At 43.7% G+C, this 19,593-nt stretch overlaps 1 protein-coding gene across 1 annotated transcript in view; it reads left to right on the top strand.

Moving 5' to 3' along the window:
* The first annotated feature begins 1,870 nt into the window (after window positions 1-1,870).
* OGT (O-linked N-acetylglucosamine (GlcNAc) transferase) overlaps window positions 1,871-19,593 on the top strand; it is a 41,779-nt gene continuing 24,056 nt past the window's right edge. Inside the window, 1 exon segment of the mRNA XM_077474400.1 lies at window positions 1,871-2,011. Within this exon segment, the coding sequence (XP_077330526.1) occupies window positions 1,975-2,011 (37 nt within the window). The 5' untranslated portion in view covers window positions 1,871-1,974.

Genomic DNA, 19,593 nt, shown 5'->3' with positions numbered 1-19,593 from the left:
TGAACGATATGTTGTATTGAACAATCCGTATTGAACGATCCGTATTGAACAATCCGTATTGAATGATCCGTATTGAACAATCCGTATTGAACAAGCTGTATTTAACAATATGTTGTATTGAACAATATGTTGTATTGAATGATCCGTATTGAACGATCTGTCGTATTGATCGATCCGTATTGAACGATCTGTCTTATTGATCGATCCGTATTGAACAATGCGTATTGAATGAGCCGTATTTAACAATATGTCGTATTGAACAATCCGTATTGAACGATCTGTCGTTTTTATCGATCCGTATTGAACAATCCATATTGAATGATATGTCGTATTGAACGATCCATATTGAACAATATGTCGTATTGAACGATCCGTATTGAACGATATGTCGTATTGAACGATCTGTTGTATTGAACGATATGTTGTATTGATGATCTGTTGTATTGATCGATCCATATTGAGCGATATGTTGTATTGATGATCTGTTGTATTGATCGATCCATATTGAGCGATATGTCGTATTGGACAATCCGTATTAAAAGAGCCGTATTTAACATGTTGTATTGAACGATCCGTATTGAACGATCTGTCGTATTGATCGATCCGGATAAAACGATGTGTCGTATTGAACGATCCATATTGAACGATATGTTGTAGTGAACGATCCGTATTGAACGATCTGTTGTATTGATCGATCCGTATTGAACGATATGTTGTATTGAACAATCCGTATTGAATGATCCGTATTGAACAATCCGTATTGAACGAGCCATATTTAACAATATGTCGTATTGAACGATATGTTGTATTGAACGATCTGTATTGAACGATCTGACGTATTGAATGATCCGTATTGAGGGGGGGCAGGGGGCAATTGGGAGGTATATGGGGGAGGGGGTAGTATGTGAGGGAGGTATATGGGGGAGGGTGTGGTGGGGCAGTTGGGAGGTATAGGGGGGCAGTTGGAAGGTATGTGGTGGTGGGAGGCATAGGGGGACAGGGCAGTTGGGAGGTATATGGGGGAGGGGACAGATGGGAGGTATAGGGGGCAGTTGGGAGGTATATGGGGGGGACAGGGGGCAGTTGGAAGGTATATGGAGAAGGGGGTAGTATGTGAGGGAGGTATATGGGGGAGGGTGTTGTGTGGGGGGCAGTTGGGAGGTATAGGGGGGCAGTTGGCAGGTATGGGGGGGTGGGAGGCATAGGGGGACGGGGGCAATTGGGAGGTATATGGGGGAGGCAGTTGGGAGGTATATGGGGGAGGGGACAGTTGGGAGGTATATGGGGGAGGGGGTAGTATGTGAGGGAGGTATATGGGGGAGGGTGTGGTGTGGGGGGGGCAGTTGGCAGGTATGGGGGAGGCAGTTAGGAGGTATATAGGGGAGGGGGTAATATGTGAGGGAAGTATATGGGGGAGGGTGTGGTGTGGGGGGGCAGTTGGGAGGTATATGAGGGGGGACAGGGGGTAGTTGGGAGGTATATGGAGGAGGGGGTAGTATGTGAGGGAGGTATATGGGGGAGGGTGTGAGGGGCAGGGGGCAGATGGCGGGGGGGGGGAGTGGAAGGGACACACACTGACGTCACACCCAATATAAAGGACACGCCATGTGTTGTGTGGGCGGTGCCCTCATCCAAGATGGCCGCCGTGTGGTGGCGATGCGGCGCAGGCGCAGTGCGCTGTGTTTGTCGCATTGCACAGCGCGGAGTGATCTGTGTCGGGACCGGTGTGTGGGGTGTGTGGCCGGTATGGTGGGGGGGTGATTTGTCGGTGGGGGTGATAGTAGGTATCTCCCCGGTGATTGGTGTGTAGAGGAGGGGGCGGAGTGATCTCTAACCGCGCTCCTCTCTATCGGGTTCCTCCGCCCTGGGGGAGGGACTATATCTCCGGAATGTAGATCCGGTCGGAGGAGAAGCCGCCATTTCACACCCCGAGAGACTCGCCGAGGAGAGGAGAGGAGACCGTGGAGAGGAGAGATGGCGGCCTCTGTGGGGAATGTGACGGACAGTACAGGTGAGAAGGGAAAGGGAAATATTCATATAATGATAATGATATAGACCCCCCTCTATAGAGACACACAATGGGGGGGGAGAGAGAGATGTCTCTGGGGGTCCCCTCTCATCACGCTGCTGGGGGGAGGGGATCATTGTGGTGGTGGTGGTGGTGGTGGTGGTGGTGGTGGGGGGGGGGGGGGTAAGATCTCAGTGTACTGACCCCTCTGTATGATTCTGTTTTTTATATTTAATGGGGGAGGGGTAACATTGTGTACTATGGGGGGTTGGGAATGTATTATGAGGGGAGGGGGGTGGTGACATGGTGTGTGTGGGGAGGTTGGGAGAGTAATGTGTATTTGGGGGGGTGGGGGTAATATTATGAAGGGGTGTTAGAACCTCGGTCAGGTTCTCCCCTCACTTCCTGTGGGGGTAGATTGATCTCAGGGCAGGGAGTGGGGGAGGGAAGTGCACTCCATCATTGTACACACAGCCCTGCCCCTGAGGAGCTGACACTCGGAGGTCCCTCTGTCATGTTCATATATTGGGGACAATTTCTATACCGGAGATGATGCTGCCCCCCGCCATGTCTTTGTGTTGTGGGAGGAAACTCCAGGCAGATGGTGGTGCCTTGGTTGATTAGAACTAAATCCTGACAGAGGGTATAACCCCTGTCATATCTCTACAGAGAGGCCACTGCTTCCACACACAGGCTGCTCCTCCGTGTCACTGGAGGTGTTTGGATGACCTCTGTATGGAGGATGATATGATAATTGTACATTACAGATGGGGGGGGTATCAAAATGATTTAAAGAGAATCTGAGAAAATCAAATACCCTGAGCTGGTGTACCGGGGGGGGGGGGGGGACTGGTGGTGAAGAGGATGTGTTGTCACCCTATACAGGTCCGGTGTGGTGGGATTGCACAGGGCTGTGATATCTCTGAGGACAGATAATCCTCTTCTATCATCTCTTCTCCTCCTATACAACTATCTGTGTGTCCGTACCCCTCCCCCGGCTTTATCTTCACACTTTATTTTCCAACCATTTTTTGCTTTATGAACAAAAAAATCCCCCTATATAAATGGGATTATAAGTGACGACCAACACCACACACAAATCAAAAACATGAATATTTTATTAACAAATACAGAACAAAGGATACACATAAATACGTTAAAACCAGAGGGACTACTAAGCAAACAGTGTCCCAGTGGTGTAGCAAAATTTTATAAACACATAATTGCATAAAAAAAAAACAATAAATATTAATCGTACTCTAAGCTGATGACCCCACCACTGACACGTTTCTAGTTGCTGTAAACTTTCCTCAGGGGTGAAGAGCAAAAAGTTGGGTGGTAAGTTGATAATTCTGAGATATTAAATCAAAGATAGATGTATTGGGACCATTACATACAAATGCCTGTCATTGGTTTGTGTGACTTTGTCCCAGACTGGTATTTGGCCATGACTACTTCCCTCTTGGTCCACCCTTCCCAATCTTCTGTGTAAAGAAAGAACGGGTTGCACAAAACTGTAGGTGAAATAATAAGAATATTATCGGGTTAATTGGCGCTACCTAGAAAACAGGTCTCCATTACAAGAAGGGTCTTATGGAGAATCAATGAATGGGGAGCCAGGGTACGGTCTTTGCAAAAAGCACAGTATTCCCTCTCACCCTATTTATAATGACACTGTATACTGCCGACCCCAGAATCACATAAAGAGCTAAGGACACCAAGAAAAGCCCCAGCTCCGCCCAAAGGAAGATTTGAATCAAACACTAAATGTAATAAATCTGTGGGCCATCATAGAAAAAAGGGGTCCCAAAACATTAATTACTAATGACGGGAATTACCAATCAGACTCATTAAAATAATACTACAAAACAGTAGAAAATCAGGAACTAATGATGTTAGAACAGGCTAGGATCCTTCCCTAAAGAATATCTATTCAAACACACATTCTCAAGTATGTTAAAAATACAGGCCAAAAGATCATATGTGCCAAACTCCATATGCAACCTGATGAAATTAAAATTAAAAGTCAAATCGCCTGAGATGCGACAAATTACATTCAGTGGCAGGCCTATTAGCAACAATGAAGGAACCCTTTATCAGTATAAGTGAAAAAAGATATATATGTATATTTAAAGTACCGTGTGCTAATGGGCAAACTGGGGCCACATAAGTGTACCCACCAGTGTGTAGTGCCGAAAGGTGACAGGCCTATTAGCAAACAGTAATGAAAAACCCTTTAACAGTATAAAGTGAAAAATATATATATATATATATTTAAAATGCCGTGCGCTAATGAACAAACTGGGGCCACATAGGTGTACCCACCAGTGTGTAATGCCGGAAAGAATATATATTTGTGTATATAACCTCAAACAGTATTAATATTAAATCTGTGTAAAGTGAAAACCAAAAGGAAATTGAATGTGTAAACAAATAACTGAAAATGTGAGCTTTTCACACCCCAGAACCCAAATGGTTAAAAAATATCTATATGTGTGTGTATGTGTTAGTGCATAAAAAATGAAAATGCAATAATGCAAAAATTTTTGGCGATAAAGGCTAAAAAACACATGTGCGAAGTGCAATAACACCTAAAATGAAAAAGGTGAAATAGATGAAAAAAATGAAAAAATAAAAATAAAAATAAAAATAACAATAAAAATAAAATCTGAGGATGAGTAACAAAAACTATATATAGAACATAAGCAAAATGGCAAATATATATATGTGAAAAATAAGTCCCAAAAAAATGAAAGTTCAATGGTATTAGTCCAAGGGATCCTAGAAAAATCCTTATAGTGACTTTTGTGCTTCCTATTCAGTCTTCACTGTGACTTCTGTGCTCCCCCACCAGGAATCCTACTCACCAGAAGTAGATACCCCTACAGGGGTTAAAAGCCTTAAGAATCAATCTCCAGATATCCCGTTCTTGGTTTAGTGATAGATGCCCGAGCCTGTGTCAGCTTGGATTCCTCAAGTCCTCATGGGGAAAAAAATGGAAGCCTCCATAGTGTAATCCGTAAAAAAGGTTTATTGGCACAATAAAAAATATGTATATAAGAGGCAAAAACAGCAAAAAATCAAAAATAATAAAAAATAAACAACCAAAAAAATATAAAAAGTATACAAAATACCCACAATTCTCATAAAGTGGGCTATTGTATAGAACCACAGTTGATCAGGGGATTAAAATGAGAAACTCCCCCAAAAAATTCCAGATTAACCCCAAAAACTACCATGGGCCATATGTAATAGCATTAAGAACACAAGCGGAAAATGGAAACACTAGTTCATATACCAGGACAAACCTCCCTATAGAGGTGGTAGATCACGGCTGTGTTCCCCCTAGGATAGGGCCCTTTCCGTAGTGTTCAAAAGCGCAAACAAATCCTTCCTTCGGGGGCCGTGTGATAGATACGCGGTTTGCGTTCCACCTGCGTACCAGAACAACAACGGCAACCCGGAAGTGACGTAACAGCGTGGTTCCGTCGGACGCGTTTCGTCATAGACGTCTTCAGCGGCGGTACCACGCTACCACGTCGCATACGTTATATAGAAAAAGATTTTTTATTTAGGTGATCTGATTGGCCATTACTCTCAGTGCGAGATTCATTCATACACCAACGGGGATGACCTAATGTATAAGCGGGCGGGCATCAGCCGACGCAAAAGTTAGTCAGCTACTACGAAAGAACACTTTATACCCTGGGGATCGAACAGGCTCAATACATAGTCCCGCTACGCTCGAGTAGAACGTTCGCTCCTACGTTTTTGGAGGAATATTAGAGACTATTCGGTACACTCCAAAATACATATAAAAAATAAAGATAAAAATATATATAATAAAATTAAAATATTTTTAACCGACTCATATATGGTAATGAGTAAAAAATTTTTTGTATCAAGATCAAGTCTAATTTCACATATTAGAATCCCACTCAGGACTGTCCGCTCAAAGGGTGATCTATCCCAAGAGAGAATACAGTCCCAATGTAGTAATACCTTGAATTGTGTACTCTAACGACCATAGAGAAAATTTTTTTTTTTTTTTAAAAATAGGTAATATAATTAAGTAAATTACTGACCATTAAAAAATAATAATAACAACAGAAAAAGGGGGATTACAGTTTTCCAAGAATATTTCAGAAGGAAAGCTTGTATTCATCCAATTAGAGTTAACTCATTGTGTAATGAAGATGTTAGTGCATCTTACACAAAAATCTACTAGAAAAAATTAATTTTACCTTGCGACTAGGGGGGATTTTCTAAAAAATGTTGGTTATTTGAAAAAATAAACCAAAAGCAACACAAGTGATTAACAGAAAAGAGGAATATATGCGGTACATTATAGATCAGCTCATTAGGCAACAGTCCTCACCATCTACGGGTTGGTGAGCATTAACGTCATATTGTAAAAAACACTGCTAAATTCTACACAGTGGACATTTTCTTCACATCGTGCAAAAACTCCATCAAAAACTTGCTATAAATGTGCAAGAAATTGTTATCTATATACAGATTGGCATTTCCTCTCCCTCCTGTGGACTTTAAATTGCAGATGAAACAAAATAAAAATAGTGGTAATAATACTAAAAATCTAGCGTTTAATACCCAAAAGATATATAATTTATAAAATACGAAAAACCCGGGGTTTGAAATCCAGAGATATAATCAGCAAAGCTTATCTCTGTAAGGTTATGCATTAGGAGGTGTATATGAAAATACACATGGGTATACCTATATAGATGTGCATGGGAAAAATACCTCATATGCAACACACAGGGGACAGAAGAAGAAATGCCCCAGAGATATAGATACCAGAACCTTATTATAGAGGAAACAAAGTAAACAAAATGCGTGTGTTCTAGAACATGATAATCCAAAAAACTCCATACCTACACCCCCAAAAATCATAATGTCAGGGTTTACAGGTTAAAGAATAATAGTAAAGAATATATAGACTGGTTAAAGGGCGTGACTAGCGCAAATGTGGGAACCCCCATACAAAAAAGAAACCAGAGCAAATTAAGGGTTGGCTATGAAACAATTGAGGTCTATGTCTAGGTTGAGGCCCCGTGGCACCAAAGAACCCAACCTATATATCCACGCGGTTTCATTCTGCGAAATGAGGGTGGTTTTATTCCCTCCCCTCCAATTGCCTTTCACGCAATCTATGCCGTAGAATATTAAACCAGACGGATCTCTTTTATGGAATTCATCAAAGTGACGGGAAAGGTTATGATTTGGAAACCCTTTCTTGATATTATTAATATGTTCCCTAATCCTGATGAAAAGGGGGCGTGTGGTCCTGCCCACATACTGCAAATTACAAGGGCATTCTATAACATATGTTACATGTGTGCTCCGGCAAGTAATTAATTCTTTTATTTTATACTCCTTAAAGTCTGTCTTCGCTTTAAAAGTTTCTTTCCTTCTTGGCTGTTTCTTGCTAACTTTACATGGAAGACATCTCTGGCATCTATAAAAACCTTTCAGATCATTCGATATTTTTATTTGTCTTGGTGGGTCAATAGCATTATGTACTAAGAAGGAGCGTAAGGTCGGGGCCCTTTTGTATACAAACAAGGGCTTTTTGGGAAGAACCTTAGATAATACTTTGTCTTCTTGAAGTATAGGCCAGTATTTTTTAATAATTTTTTCTACATCTCGATATTGGGTATTAAACCCAGTAATAAATGCTAGTTCCCTCTTTACCTCTTTCTTTTTTTGTTTCTCTAGTAATGAATTCCTCTCTAGACATCCAATGTTGTTCTTTAGTTGTAATAGAGGTTCCGACTTGTATCCTTTTTCCTGGAATCTTTCTATAATCAAGTCTGCTTGGTGATAGTAATCTTCCTTAGAGTGGCAATTTCTTCTTAATCTCAACAGCTGACCCTTCGGAATATTGTTTTTCCATTTAGGGTGATGACAGCTGGTAACCGGGATATAACTATTTCTATCCGTAGTTTTGAAGAACGTCTTAGTGTAAAAGATTCCGTCCTTCTTTGAAATTTGAAGGTCCAGGTAATCGACACTATGCTCACTATATTTACCGGTAAATATAGTGAGCATAGTGTCGATTACCTGGACCTTCAAATTTCAAAGAAGGACGGAATCTTTTACACTAAGACGTTCTTCAAAACTACGGATAGAAATAGTTATATCCCGGTTACCAGCTGTCATCACCCTAAATGGAAAAACAATATTCCGAAGGGTCAGCTGTTGAGATTAAGAAGAAATTGCCACTCTAAGGAAGATTACTATCACCAAGCAGACTTGATTATAGAAAGATTCCAGGAAAAAGGATACAAGTCGGAACCTCTATTACAACTAAAGAACAACATTGGATGTCTAGAGAGGAATTCATTACTAGAGAAACAAAAAAAGAAAGAGGTAAAGAGGGAACTAGCATTTATTACTGGGTTTAATACCCAATATCGAGATGTAGAAAAAATTATTAAAAAATACTGGCCTATACTTCAAGAAGACAAAGTATTATCTAAGGTTCTTCCCAAAAAGCCCTTGTTTGTATACAAAAGGGCCCCGACCTTACGCTCCTTCTTAGTACATAATGCTATTGACCCACCAAGACAAATAAAAATATCGAATGATCTGAAAGGTTTTTATAGATGCCAGAGATGTCTTCCATGTAAAGTTAGCAAGAAACAGCCAAGAAGGAAAGAAACTTTTAAAGCGAAGACAGACTTTAAGGAGTATAAAATAAAAGAATTAATTACTTGCCGGAGCACACATGTAACATATGTTATAGAATGCCCTTGTAATTTGCAGTATGTGGGCAGGACCACACGCCCCCTTTTCATCAGGATTAGGGAACATATTAATAATATCAAGAAAGGGTTTCCAAATCATAACCTTTCCCGTCACTTTGATGAATTCCATAAAAGAGATCCGTCTGGTTTAATATTCTACGGCATAGATTGCGTGAAAGGCAATTGGAGGGGAGGGAATAAAACCACCCTCATTTCGCAGAATGAAACCGCGTGGATATATAGGTTGGGTTCTTTGGTGCCACGGGGCCTCAACCTAGACATAGACCTCAATTGTTTCATAGCCAACCCTTAATTTGCTCTGGTTTCTTTTTTGTATGGGGGTTCCCACATTTGCGCTAGTCACGCCCTTTAACCAGTCTATATATTCTTTACTATTATTCTTTAACCTGTAAACCCTGACATTATGATTTTTGGGGGTGTAGGTATGGAGTTTTTTGGATTATCATGTTCTAGAACACACGCATTTTGTTTACTTTGTTTCCTCTATAATAAGGTTCTGGTATCTATATCTCTGGGGCATTTCTTCTTCTGTCCCCTGTGTGTTGCATATGAGGTATTTTTCCCATGCACATCTATATAGGTATACCCATGTGTATTTTCATATACACCTCCTAATGCATAACCTTACAGAGATAAGCTTTGCTGATTATATCTCTGGATTTCAAACCCCGGGTTTTTCGTATTTTATAAATTATATATCTTTTGGGTATTAAACGCTAGATTTTTAGTATTATTACCACTATTTTTATTTTGTTTCATCTGCAATTTAAAGTCCACAGGAGGGAGAGGAAATGCCAATCTGTATATAGATAACAATTTCTTGCACATTTATAGCAAGTTTTTGATGGAGTTTTTGCACGATGTGAAGAAAATGTCCACTGTGTAGAATTTAGCAGTGTTTTTTACAATATGACGTTAATGCTCACCAACCCGTAGATGGTGAGGACTGTTGCCTAATGAGCTGATCTATAATGTACCGCATATATTCCTCTTTTCTGTTAATCACTTGTGTTGCTTTTGGTTTATTTTTTCAAATAACCAACATTTTTTAGAAAATCCCCCCTAGTCGCAAGGTAAAATTAATTTTTTCTAGTAGATTTTTGTGTAAGATGCACTAACATCTTCATTACACAATGAGTTAACTCTAATTGGATGAATACAAGCTTTCCTTCTGAAATATTCTTGGAAAACTGTAATCCCCCTTTTTCTGTTGTTATTATTATTTTTTAATGGTCAGTAATTTACTTAATTATATTACCTATTTTTAAAAAAAAAAAAAAAAATTTTCTCTATGGTCGTTAGAGTACACAATTCAAGGTATTACTACATTGGGACTGTATTCTCTCTTGGGATAGATCACCCTTTGAGCGGACAGTCCTGAGTGGGATTCTAATATGTGAAATTAGACTTGATCTTGATACAAAAAATTTTTTACTCATTACCATATATGAGTCGGTTAAAAATATTTTAATTTTATTATATATATTTTTATCTTTATTTTTTATATGTATTTTGGAGTGTACCGAATAGTCTCTAATATTCCTCCAAAAACGTAGGAGCGAACGTTCTACTCGAGCGTAGCGGGACTATGTATTGAGCCTGTTCGATCCCCAGGGTATAAAGTGTTCTTTCGTAGTAGCTGACTAACTTTTGCGTCGGCTGATGCCCGCCCGCTTATACATTAGGTCATCCCCGTTGGTGTATGAATGAATCTCGCACTGAGAGTAATGGCCAATCAGATCACCTAAATAAAAAATCTTTTTCTATATAACGTATGCGACGTGGTAGCGTGGTACCGCCGCTGAAGACGTCTATGACGAAACGCGTCCGACGGAACCACGCTGTTACGTCACTTCCGGGTTGCCGTTGTTGTTCTGGTACGCAGGTGGAACGCAAACCGCGTATCTATCACACGGCCCCCGAAGGAAGGATTTGTTTGCGCTTTTGAACACTACGGAAAGGGCCCTATCCTAGGGGGAACACAGCCGTGATCTACCACCTCTATAGGGAGGTTTGTCCTGGTATATGAACTAGTGTTTCCATTTTCCGCTTGTGTTCTTAATGCTATTACATATGGCCCATGGTAGTTTTTGGGGTTAATCTGGAATTTTTTGGGGGAGTTTCTCATTTTAATCCCCTGATCAACTGTGGTTCTATACAATAGCCCACTTTATGAGAATTGTGGGTATTTTGTATACTTTTTATATTTTTTTGGTTGTTTATTTTTTATTATTTTTGATTTTTTGCTGTTTTTGCCTCTTATATACATATTTTTTATTGTGCCAATAAACCTTTTTTACGGATTACACTATGGAGGCTTCCATTTTTTTCCCCATGAGGACTTGAGGAATCCAAGCTGACACAGGCTCGGGCATCTATCACTAAACCAAGAACGGGATATCTGGAGATTGATTCTTAAGGCTTTTAACCCCTGTAGGGGTATCTACTTCTGGTGAGTAGGATTCCTGGTGGGGGAGCACAGAAGTCACAGTGAAGACTGAATAGGAAGCACAAAAGTCACTATAAGGATTTTTCTAGGATCCCTTGGACTAATACCATTGAACTTTCATTTTTTTGGGACTTATTTTTCACATATATATATTTGCCATTTTGCTTATGTTCTATATATAGTTTTTGTTACTCATCCTCAGATTTTATTTTTATTGTTATTTTTATTTTTATTTTTATTTTTTCATTTTTTTCATCTATTTCACCTTTTTCATTTTAGGTGTTATTGCACTTCGCACATGTGTTTTTTAGCCTTTATCGCCAAAAATTTTTGCATTATTGCATTTTCATTTTTTATGCACTAACACATACACACACATATAGATATTTTTTAACCATTTGGGTTCTGGGGTGTGAAAAGCTCACATTTTCAGTTATTTGTTTACACATTCAATTTCCTTTTGGTTTTCACTTTACACAGATTTAATATTAATACTGTTTGAGGTTATATACACAAATATATATTCTTTCCGGCATTACACACTGGTGGGTACACCTATGTGGCCCCAGTTTGTTCATTAGCGCACGGCATTTTAAATATATATATATATATATTTTTCACTTTATACTGTTAAAGGGTTTTTCATTACTGTTTGCTAATAGGCCTGTCACCTTTCGGCACTACACACTGGTGGGTACACTTATGTGGCCCCAGTTTGCCCATTAGCACACGGTACTTTAAATATACATATATATCTTTTTTCACTTATACTGATAAAGGGTTCCTTCATTGTTGCTAATAGGCCTGCCACTGAATGTAATTTGTCGCATCTCAGGCGATTTGACTTTTAATTTTAATTTCATCAGGTTGCATATGTAGTTTGGCACATATGATCTTTTGGCCTGTATTTTTAACATACTTGAGAATGTGTGTTTGAATAGATATTCTTTAGGGAAGGATCCTAGCCTGTTCTAACATCATTAGTTCCTGATTTTCTACTGTTTTGTAGTATTATTTTAATGAGTCTGATTGGTAATTCCCGTCATTAGTAATTAATGTTTTGGGACCCCTTTTTTCTATGATGGCCCACAGATTTATTACATTTAGTGTTTGATTCAAATCTTCCTTTGGGCGGAGCTGGGGCTTTTCTTGGTGTCCTTAGCTCTTTATGTGATTCTGGGGTCGGCAGTATACAGTGTCATTATAAATAGGGTGAGAGGGAATACTGTGCTTTTTGCAAAGACCGTACCCTGGCTCCCCATTCATTGATTCTCCATAAGACCCTTCTTGTAATGGAGACCTGTTTTCTAGGTAGCGCCAATTAACCCGATAATATTCTTATTATTTCACTTTTAAAAAGGAACCCTCTAAGGGGTTTCCTTTCGTCCGGGGGGCAGCAGCCTATGTAGTGTTTTTACATGCAGGTACTTTAGATTCATACAGAGCTTTTTATTTTTGATTTGGCTTAAGCCTCCCCTGGTGCTGATTAGCGCGGTTTTTTATATAGATTTTTATTTCTCATTATTACAAAACTGTAGGTGCCTCAATTCTCATATACAAAAGGTTTTACTCAAAATAAGCAAAAAGCCTCAATAGGCTCAAGATTTGCAAAGAGAATGTGCCCGCAGGAGTGCAAAGAGAATGTGCCCGCAGGAGAGACTGAAGCCAGGGGCTCGGCAATGCGGCCCATAGATTAATTGACAAGTCACAGAGTGTTTCCATGTATGTGGCAAAGGGATGTAGCTGTCCCCCCTATGCCTCTCCTTCGGGCACATTCTCTTTGCAAATCTTGAGCCTATTGAGGCTTTTTGCTTATTTTGAGTAAAACCTTTTGTATATGAGAATTGAGGCACCTACAGTTTTGTGCAACCCGTTCTTTCTTTACACATAAGATTGGGAAGGGTGGACCAAGAAGGAAGTAGTCATGGCCAAATACCAGTCTGGGACAAAGTCACACAAACCAATGACAGGCATTTGTATGTAATGGTCCCAACACATCTATCTTTGATTTAAAGTGGTTATAAACCCTTACAACACACTTTGACCTACAGGTAAGCCTAGATTAAGGCTTACCTGTAGGTCCAAGAAATATCTCCTAAACCTATACGGTTTAGGAGATATTTGCACGAAGACAGGCACCGCTGTCTATGGCGCATGCGCCGTAGACAGTGGCGCTTCCAAAGATGGAGCTGCCGCGAGTGGTGGCTCCCGTGCACATGCCTGGGAGTGACGTCATCGCGGCTTCACCGAATGACAGCGGCGGGGCTGCGAGACCCACCGAGAAGATGGATGCGCCTGACTACAGGGGACAGCGGTGACTTCGCTGGCTCCTGTGTCAGGTAAGTGACACATAATGGGCTACTATGCGATGCATAGTAGTCCATTATGCTTTGCCTTTGCAGGGAATGAAAGAGAAAGTAAACTCATCAGGGTTTACTTCCTCTTTAATATCTCAGAATTATTAACTTACCACCCAACTTTTTGTTCTTCACCCCTGAGGAAAGTTTTCAGCAACTAGAAACGCGTCGGGTGTGGGGTCATCAGCTTAGAGTATGATTAATATTTATTGGTTGTTTTTTTGTTGTAATTATGTGTTTATAACATTTTGCTACACCATTGGGACACTGTTTGCTTAGTAGTCCCTCTGGTTTTAATGTATTTGTGTATCCTTTGTTCTGTATTTGTTAATAAAATATTCATGTTTTTGATTTGTGTGTGGTGTTGGTGGTCACTTATAATCCCATTTTTATATAGGGGGATTTTTTTGTTTAAAAATGTATCGGGGATGAGACCACCACACTAGAATCTTTTGATCCACTGAGAGCCCCCTTCCCTCTTTCGCATTTTTGCTTTATTGCCCCTCCCCCACCCCCCATTCATAATACAGATGATTTTTTACACACACACACACACACTGGTGATAGTGGTGTGATTCCTCTCCTCTTTGCGGATCGTTCTGACTCCAGAAGTCCATCTTCCTCTATCAGACATGCGAGATGAGAGGATGGAGATAACAATCGTCCATTATGAGGGGTGTTCAGATAGAGGGCCAGCGGTGCACCAATATAATCGCATGGTAACCGTAATATGACTGGCTGCAGATAAATAGTGGTGGTGAGATATTCTAATCCTATATATACATTTTAGTGAATATAATAACTAAATTTTATGTGATTTTTAAGTTGTGATCATGAACAACAAAAAACAATGTGTCCTCCCCTGCTCTGAGAACACTCCACTGCCTCACAAACCATCCTGTCCCCTCCTTGACATTTTCCGATATGGGGGGGAAATGTCTTCCTCAGGGGGAATTCTCCCTTGTCCATAACAGACTTTATGCTGCGATTTTTATGGACACGGATTAAAGCGGAGGTCCACCCTAAAGTGGACCTTCCGCTCATTGAAATCCTCCCCCCCCCCCCCCCCGGCGCCACAATTGGCACCTTTCAGGGGGGAGGGGGGTGCAGGTACCTGTACAGTACAGGTATCTGCACCCACTTCCGGGATGGCTCTCTGCGGAAAGGGGCGTAGATTACGCCCCTTTCCAAAAGTCCCCCGCTGCCTGCTGGGAAACACAAAGATCTCAGAGGCAGCGGGTCCATGCGCAGTAGGGAACCGGGAAATGAAGCCGAAAAGGCTCCACTTCCTGATTCCCATACCCAAGATGGTGGAGGCAGCACCCGAGAGACGATCGAGAGATCGGCTTCGGGTGCCGACATCGCAGTGTCACTATTTTAAAAGTCAGCAGCTGCAGTATTTGTAGCTGCTGGCTTTAAAAAAAAAAAAAAAAAAAAAAACGCGGACTCCCTCTTTAATGTATGAATTTGGCACAAGCACGTTGAACACAGGGCACTTTATTTCCATATTGATTATTGTATATTGATACTCTTTTATATAGATATCAATTACAGGTTGTCGCTGCAATTATCAAACAGGGTTGCAAATTTCTCTATTGCATATGAATGCTACAGGCGTCTGTAGAGGGGGTGCGTCTTTAGGAGGATCGCATAGGATTGCAGGTTTTTTTTTTAATTCATGATCGCAACGTCTATTCACATAAGATCGTGTTATTAGATTCACTCGATTTTATATATAGGATTAGAATATCTTACCACCACTATTTATCTGCAGCCAGTCATATTCTGGTTTAGTGCAGTTACAATGTGATTATATTTGGACAGTGCGGAATTATATTGGTATAAACTTTTTGGCACGGGTGATATGAGACGTGATCAGTGCTACCAGCTGTCCTCTAATCCTCTCTAATTATCATTTGGATTTTCTCATGGTACCTCGCAAGGTTCTGTCTGTTAGAGGGAAAGGTGAACCTCCCCACCCCAGGTTAATAGTCTACATCAGGCTTCCCCCAGACCCTACTCCAGGTTTATAGTCTATATCATGGTTTCTCTTGGCCTCTGTCATGCTTCCTTCTCGCCCTCCTCCAGGTTCATAGTCTACATCAGGTTTACCTCTGACCCTCCTCCAGTTTCCTGGCTTCCTCCTCACCCTCCTTCAGGCTCATAATCTACATCAGACTTCCCCCCTCACCCTCCTTCAGGTTCAAAATCTTCATCATGCTTTCTCTTGACCCTCCTCCAGGTTCATAGTCTGCATCATGCTTCCCCCTGACCCTCCTCCAGGTTCATAGTCTGCATCATTCTTCCCCCTGACCCTCCTCCAGGTTCATAGTCTGCATCATGCTTCCCCCTGACCCTCCTCCAGGTTCATAGTCTGCATCATGCTTCCCCCTGACCCTCCTCCAGGTTCATAGTCTGCATCATGCTTCCCCCTGACCCTCCTCCAGGTTCATAGTCTGCATCATGCTTCCCCCTGACCCTCCTCCAGGTTCATAGTCTGCATCAGGCTTCCCCCTGACCCTCCTCCAGGTTCATAGTCTGCATCAGGCTTCCCCCTGACCCTCCTCCAGGTTCATAGTCTGCATCATGCTTCCCCCTGACCCTCCTCCAGGTTCATAGTCTGCATCAGGCTTCCAAATGGGAAAGTGGCGCTGTTACTCAATTAATAGTGTTAAGATCTTGTCGATTCAGAGGAATGCAGTTCTAATTTGGAGATTAGTTACATGCAAAAAAGAGACAGGAAAGGCGCCACCAGATTAAAAACAGTTGTATTTATTTGAAACGCAAAGGTGCATACATCCACTTACATATAGTTTTGAGAATTTCCAGCACAAAAGTCCTCAGCCGCGTCAGCCAGCATTAGAGAGCCTGTAGATGTTTTTCCCATCAGATGGAGGGTCCCAACCCGCAGAACTTCCCTGTCTGATGGCATACACCGAGATCGAGGCTTGGCTCAGGTTCACAGTGGGATGCAGGTGTTGAGCGCGGTGACGTCACTGCTAATAGCTACGATGTTTCGGAGCATGCACACTGTGTGTAGACAAACAGCTTGAGGAAGGAGTGCGCCTGTGTGTGTACATGCAGTGCGCATGCTCCGAAACGTCGTAGATATTGGCAGTGATGTCACCACGCTCGAGGCCTGCGTTCCACTGTGACTCTGAGCCAAGCCTCGATCTCTGTGTATGCCGCCAGACAGGGAAGTTCTGCGGGTTGGGACCCTCCAGCTGATGGGGGGGGGGGGGGGGAACATCTACAGGCTCTCTAATGCTGGCTGATGCCGCTGAGGACTTTTGTGCTGGAAATTCTCAAAACTATATGCAAGTGGATGTATGCACCTTTGTGTTGCAAATAAATGCAACTGTTTTTAATCTGGTGGCGCTTTCCCTGTCTTTCTTTTTACATCGGGCTTCCCCCTGACCCTCCTCCCAGGTTCATGGTCTACATCGGGCCTCCTCCTGGTTCATAGGTCAGGAGGAAGCATGATGTAGACTAGGGATGCACCAAATTTCGGCCGCCGAAACATATCATCCGAAAATGCCCTTTTCGGCAATTTGCCGAAAGAAAAACATCCGAAAATGGGGCGTGGCCTGGATGAGGGCGGGGCTCCGCCCCCGCCCCTTGTGACACCCATCATGGGGGTGTTTAGCGCAGGAGAGCCGCCTCCGCCACCTGTTTGATCACAGCGCCGGGAAAATCGCAGCTTTCATTTTAATAGCTGTGTGTAACCGCCCCTCCCCCTTGTCCGGGCACTTTGATAGACAGATCATCCGTCCAATCCTGCGGATCATCTAAGTGCCCGGACGAGGGGGAGGGGCTGTGTGACGGCTCGTGGCCGGGAACACACAGCTATTGAAATGAAAGCTGCGATGTTCCCGGCGCTGTGATCAAACAGGCGGTGGAGGCGGCTCTCTTCCCTGCACAGGCTGGCTGCAAAATGGGACACACTGGCTGCAAAATGGGGCACAGGCACACTGGGTGCAATGGGGGATGCCTCCTGTACCGCGTCCCCAGTCTCTGACCATCTCCTGTACCGCGTCCCCAGTCTCTGACCATCTCCTGTACAAAAATATATTTTTTAAAAACAGTCATTTTCGGTATCGGTTTCGGCTTAGTGTATTTTTCATTTTCGGTATCGGTTTCGGCACCAAAAAACCCATTCGGTGCATCCCTAATGTAGACCAGTGATATGCAATTAGCGGACCTCCAGCTGTTGCAGAACTACAAATCCCATGAGGCATAGCAAGACTGACAGCCACAAGCATGACACCCAGAGGCATGATGGAACTTGTAGTTTTGCAACAGCTGGAGGGCTCGATAATTGCATATCGCTGATGTAGACTGTGAATCTGGAGGAGGGTAAGAAGGAATCATGGCGATCAAGAGAGCATGATGTAGACGATAAACCTGGAGCTTCCCCCTGACCCTCCTCCCAAGTCCAGAGTCCACATCGTGCTTCTCCCGACCCTCCTCCCAGGTTCAGAGTCCACATCGTGCTTCTCCCGATCCCTCCTCCCAGGTTCAGAGTCCACATCGTGCTTCTCCCGATCCCTCCTCCCAGGTTCAGAGTCCACATCGTGCTTCTCCCGATCCCTCCTCCCAGGTTCAGAGTCCACATCGTGCTTCTCCCGATCCCTCCTCCCAGGTTCAGAGTCCACATCGTGCTTCTCCCGATCCCTCCTCCCAGGTTCAGAGTCCACATCGTGCTTCTCCCGATCCCTCCTCCCAGGTTCAGAGTCCACATCGTGCTTCTCCCGATCCCTCCTCCCAGGTTCAGAGTCCACATCGTGCTTCTCCCGATCCCTCCTCCCAGGTTCAGAGTCCACATCGTGCTTCTCCCGATCCCTCCTCCCAGGTTCAGAGTCCACATCGTGCTTCTCCCGATCCCTCCTCCCAGGTTCAGAGTCCACATCGTGCTTCTCCCGATCCCTCCTCCCAGGTTCAGAGTCCACATCGTGCTTCTCCCGATCCCTCCTCCCAGGTTCAGAGTCCACATCGTGCTTCTCCCGATCCCTCCTCCCAGGTTCAGAGTCCACATCGTGCTTCTCCCGATCCCTCCTCCCAGGTTCAGAGTCCACATCGTGCTTCTCCCGATCCCTCCTCCCAGGTTCAGAGTCCACATCGTGCTTCTCCCGATCCCTCCTCCCAGGTTCAGAGTCCACATCGTGCTTCTCCCGATCCCTCCTCCCAGGTTCAGAGTCCACATCGTGCTTCTCCCGATCCCTCCTCCCAGGTTCAGAGTCCACATCGTGCTTCTCCCGATCCCTCCTCCCAGGTTCAGAGTCCACATCGTGCTTCTCCCGATCCCTCCTCCCAGGTTCAGAGTCCACATCGTGCTTCTCCCGATCCCTCCTCCCAGGTTCAGAGTCCACATCGTGCTTCTCCCGATCCCTCCTCCCAGGTTCAGAGTCCACATCGTGCTTCTCCCGATCCCTCCTCCCAGGTTCAGAGTCCACATCGTGCTCCCGAACCCCATACCCCCCCCGTGACCCTCCGCCCAGGTTCAGAGTCCACATCGTGCTGCCCCCCCCTCCCAGGTTCAGAGTCCACATCGTGCCTCCGAACCTCCATCCCCCCCCCCCCCCCCCCGTGACCCTTCGCCCAGGTTCAGAGTCCACATCGTGCTGCCCCCCCCGTGACCCTCCGCCCAGGTTCAGAGTCCACATCGTGCTCCATCCTCCCCCCCCCCCCCCCCCGCCCAGGTTCAGAGTCCACATCGTGCTCCCCCCCCCCCCCCCGTGACCCTCCGCCCAGGTTCAGAGTCCACATCGTGCTCCCCCACCGCCCCCCCTCCGCCCAGGTTCAGAGTCCACATCGTGCTCCCCCCCGTGACCCTCCGCTCAGGTTCAGAGTCCACATCGTGCTTCCCCCCCCCCCCTCCCAGGTTCAGAGTCCACATCGTGCTCCCCCCGTGACCCTCCGCCCAGGTTCAGAGTCCACATAGTGCTTCCCCCCCGTGACCCTCCGCCCAGGTTCAGAGTCCACATAGTG

This window comes from Lithobates pipiens, unplaced genomic scaffold (assembly GCF_037356315.1).
Source record: "Lithobates pipiens isolate NorthernLeopardFrog02 unplaced genomic scaffold, aLitPip1_a1.2 Scaffold_1, whole genome shotgun sequence".
NCBI classification, from domain to species: domain Eukaryota; kingdom Metazoa; phylum Chordata; class Amphibia; order Anura; family Ranidae; genus Lithobates; species Lithobates pipiens.
Note: the sequence above shows the minus strand (reverse complement) of the source record. Positions and strands in the feature narration are given on the sequence as shown.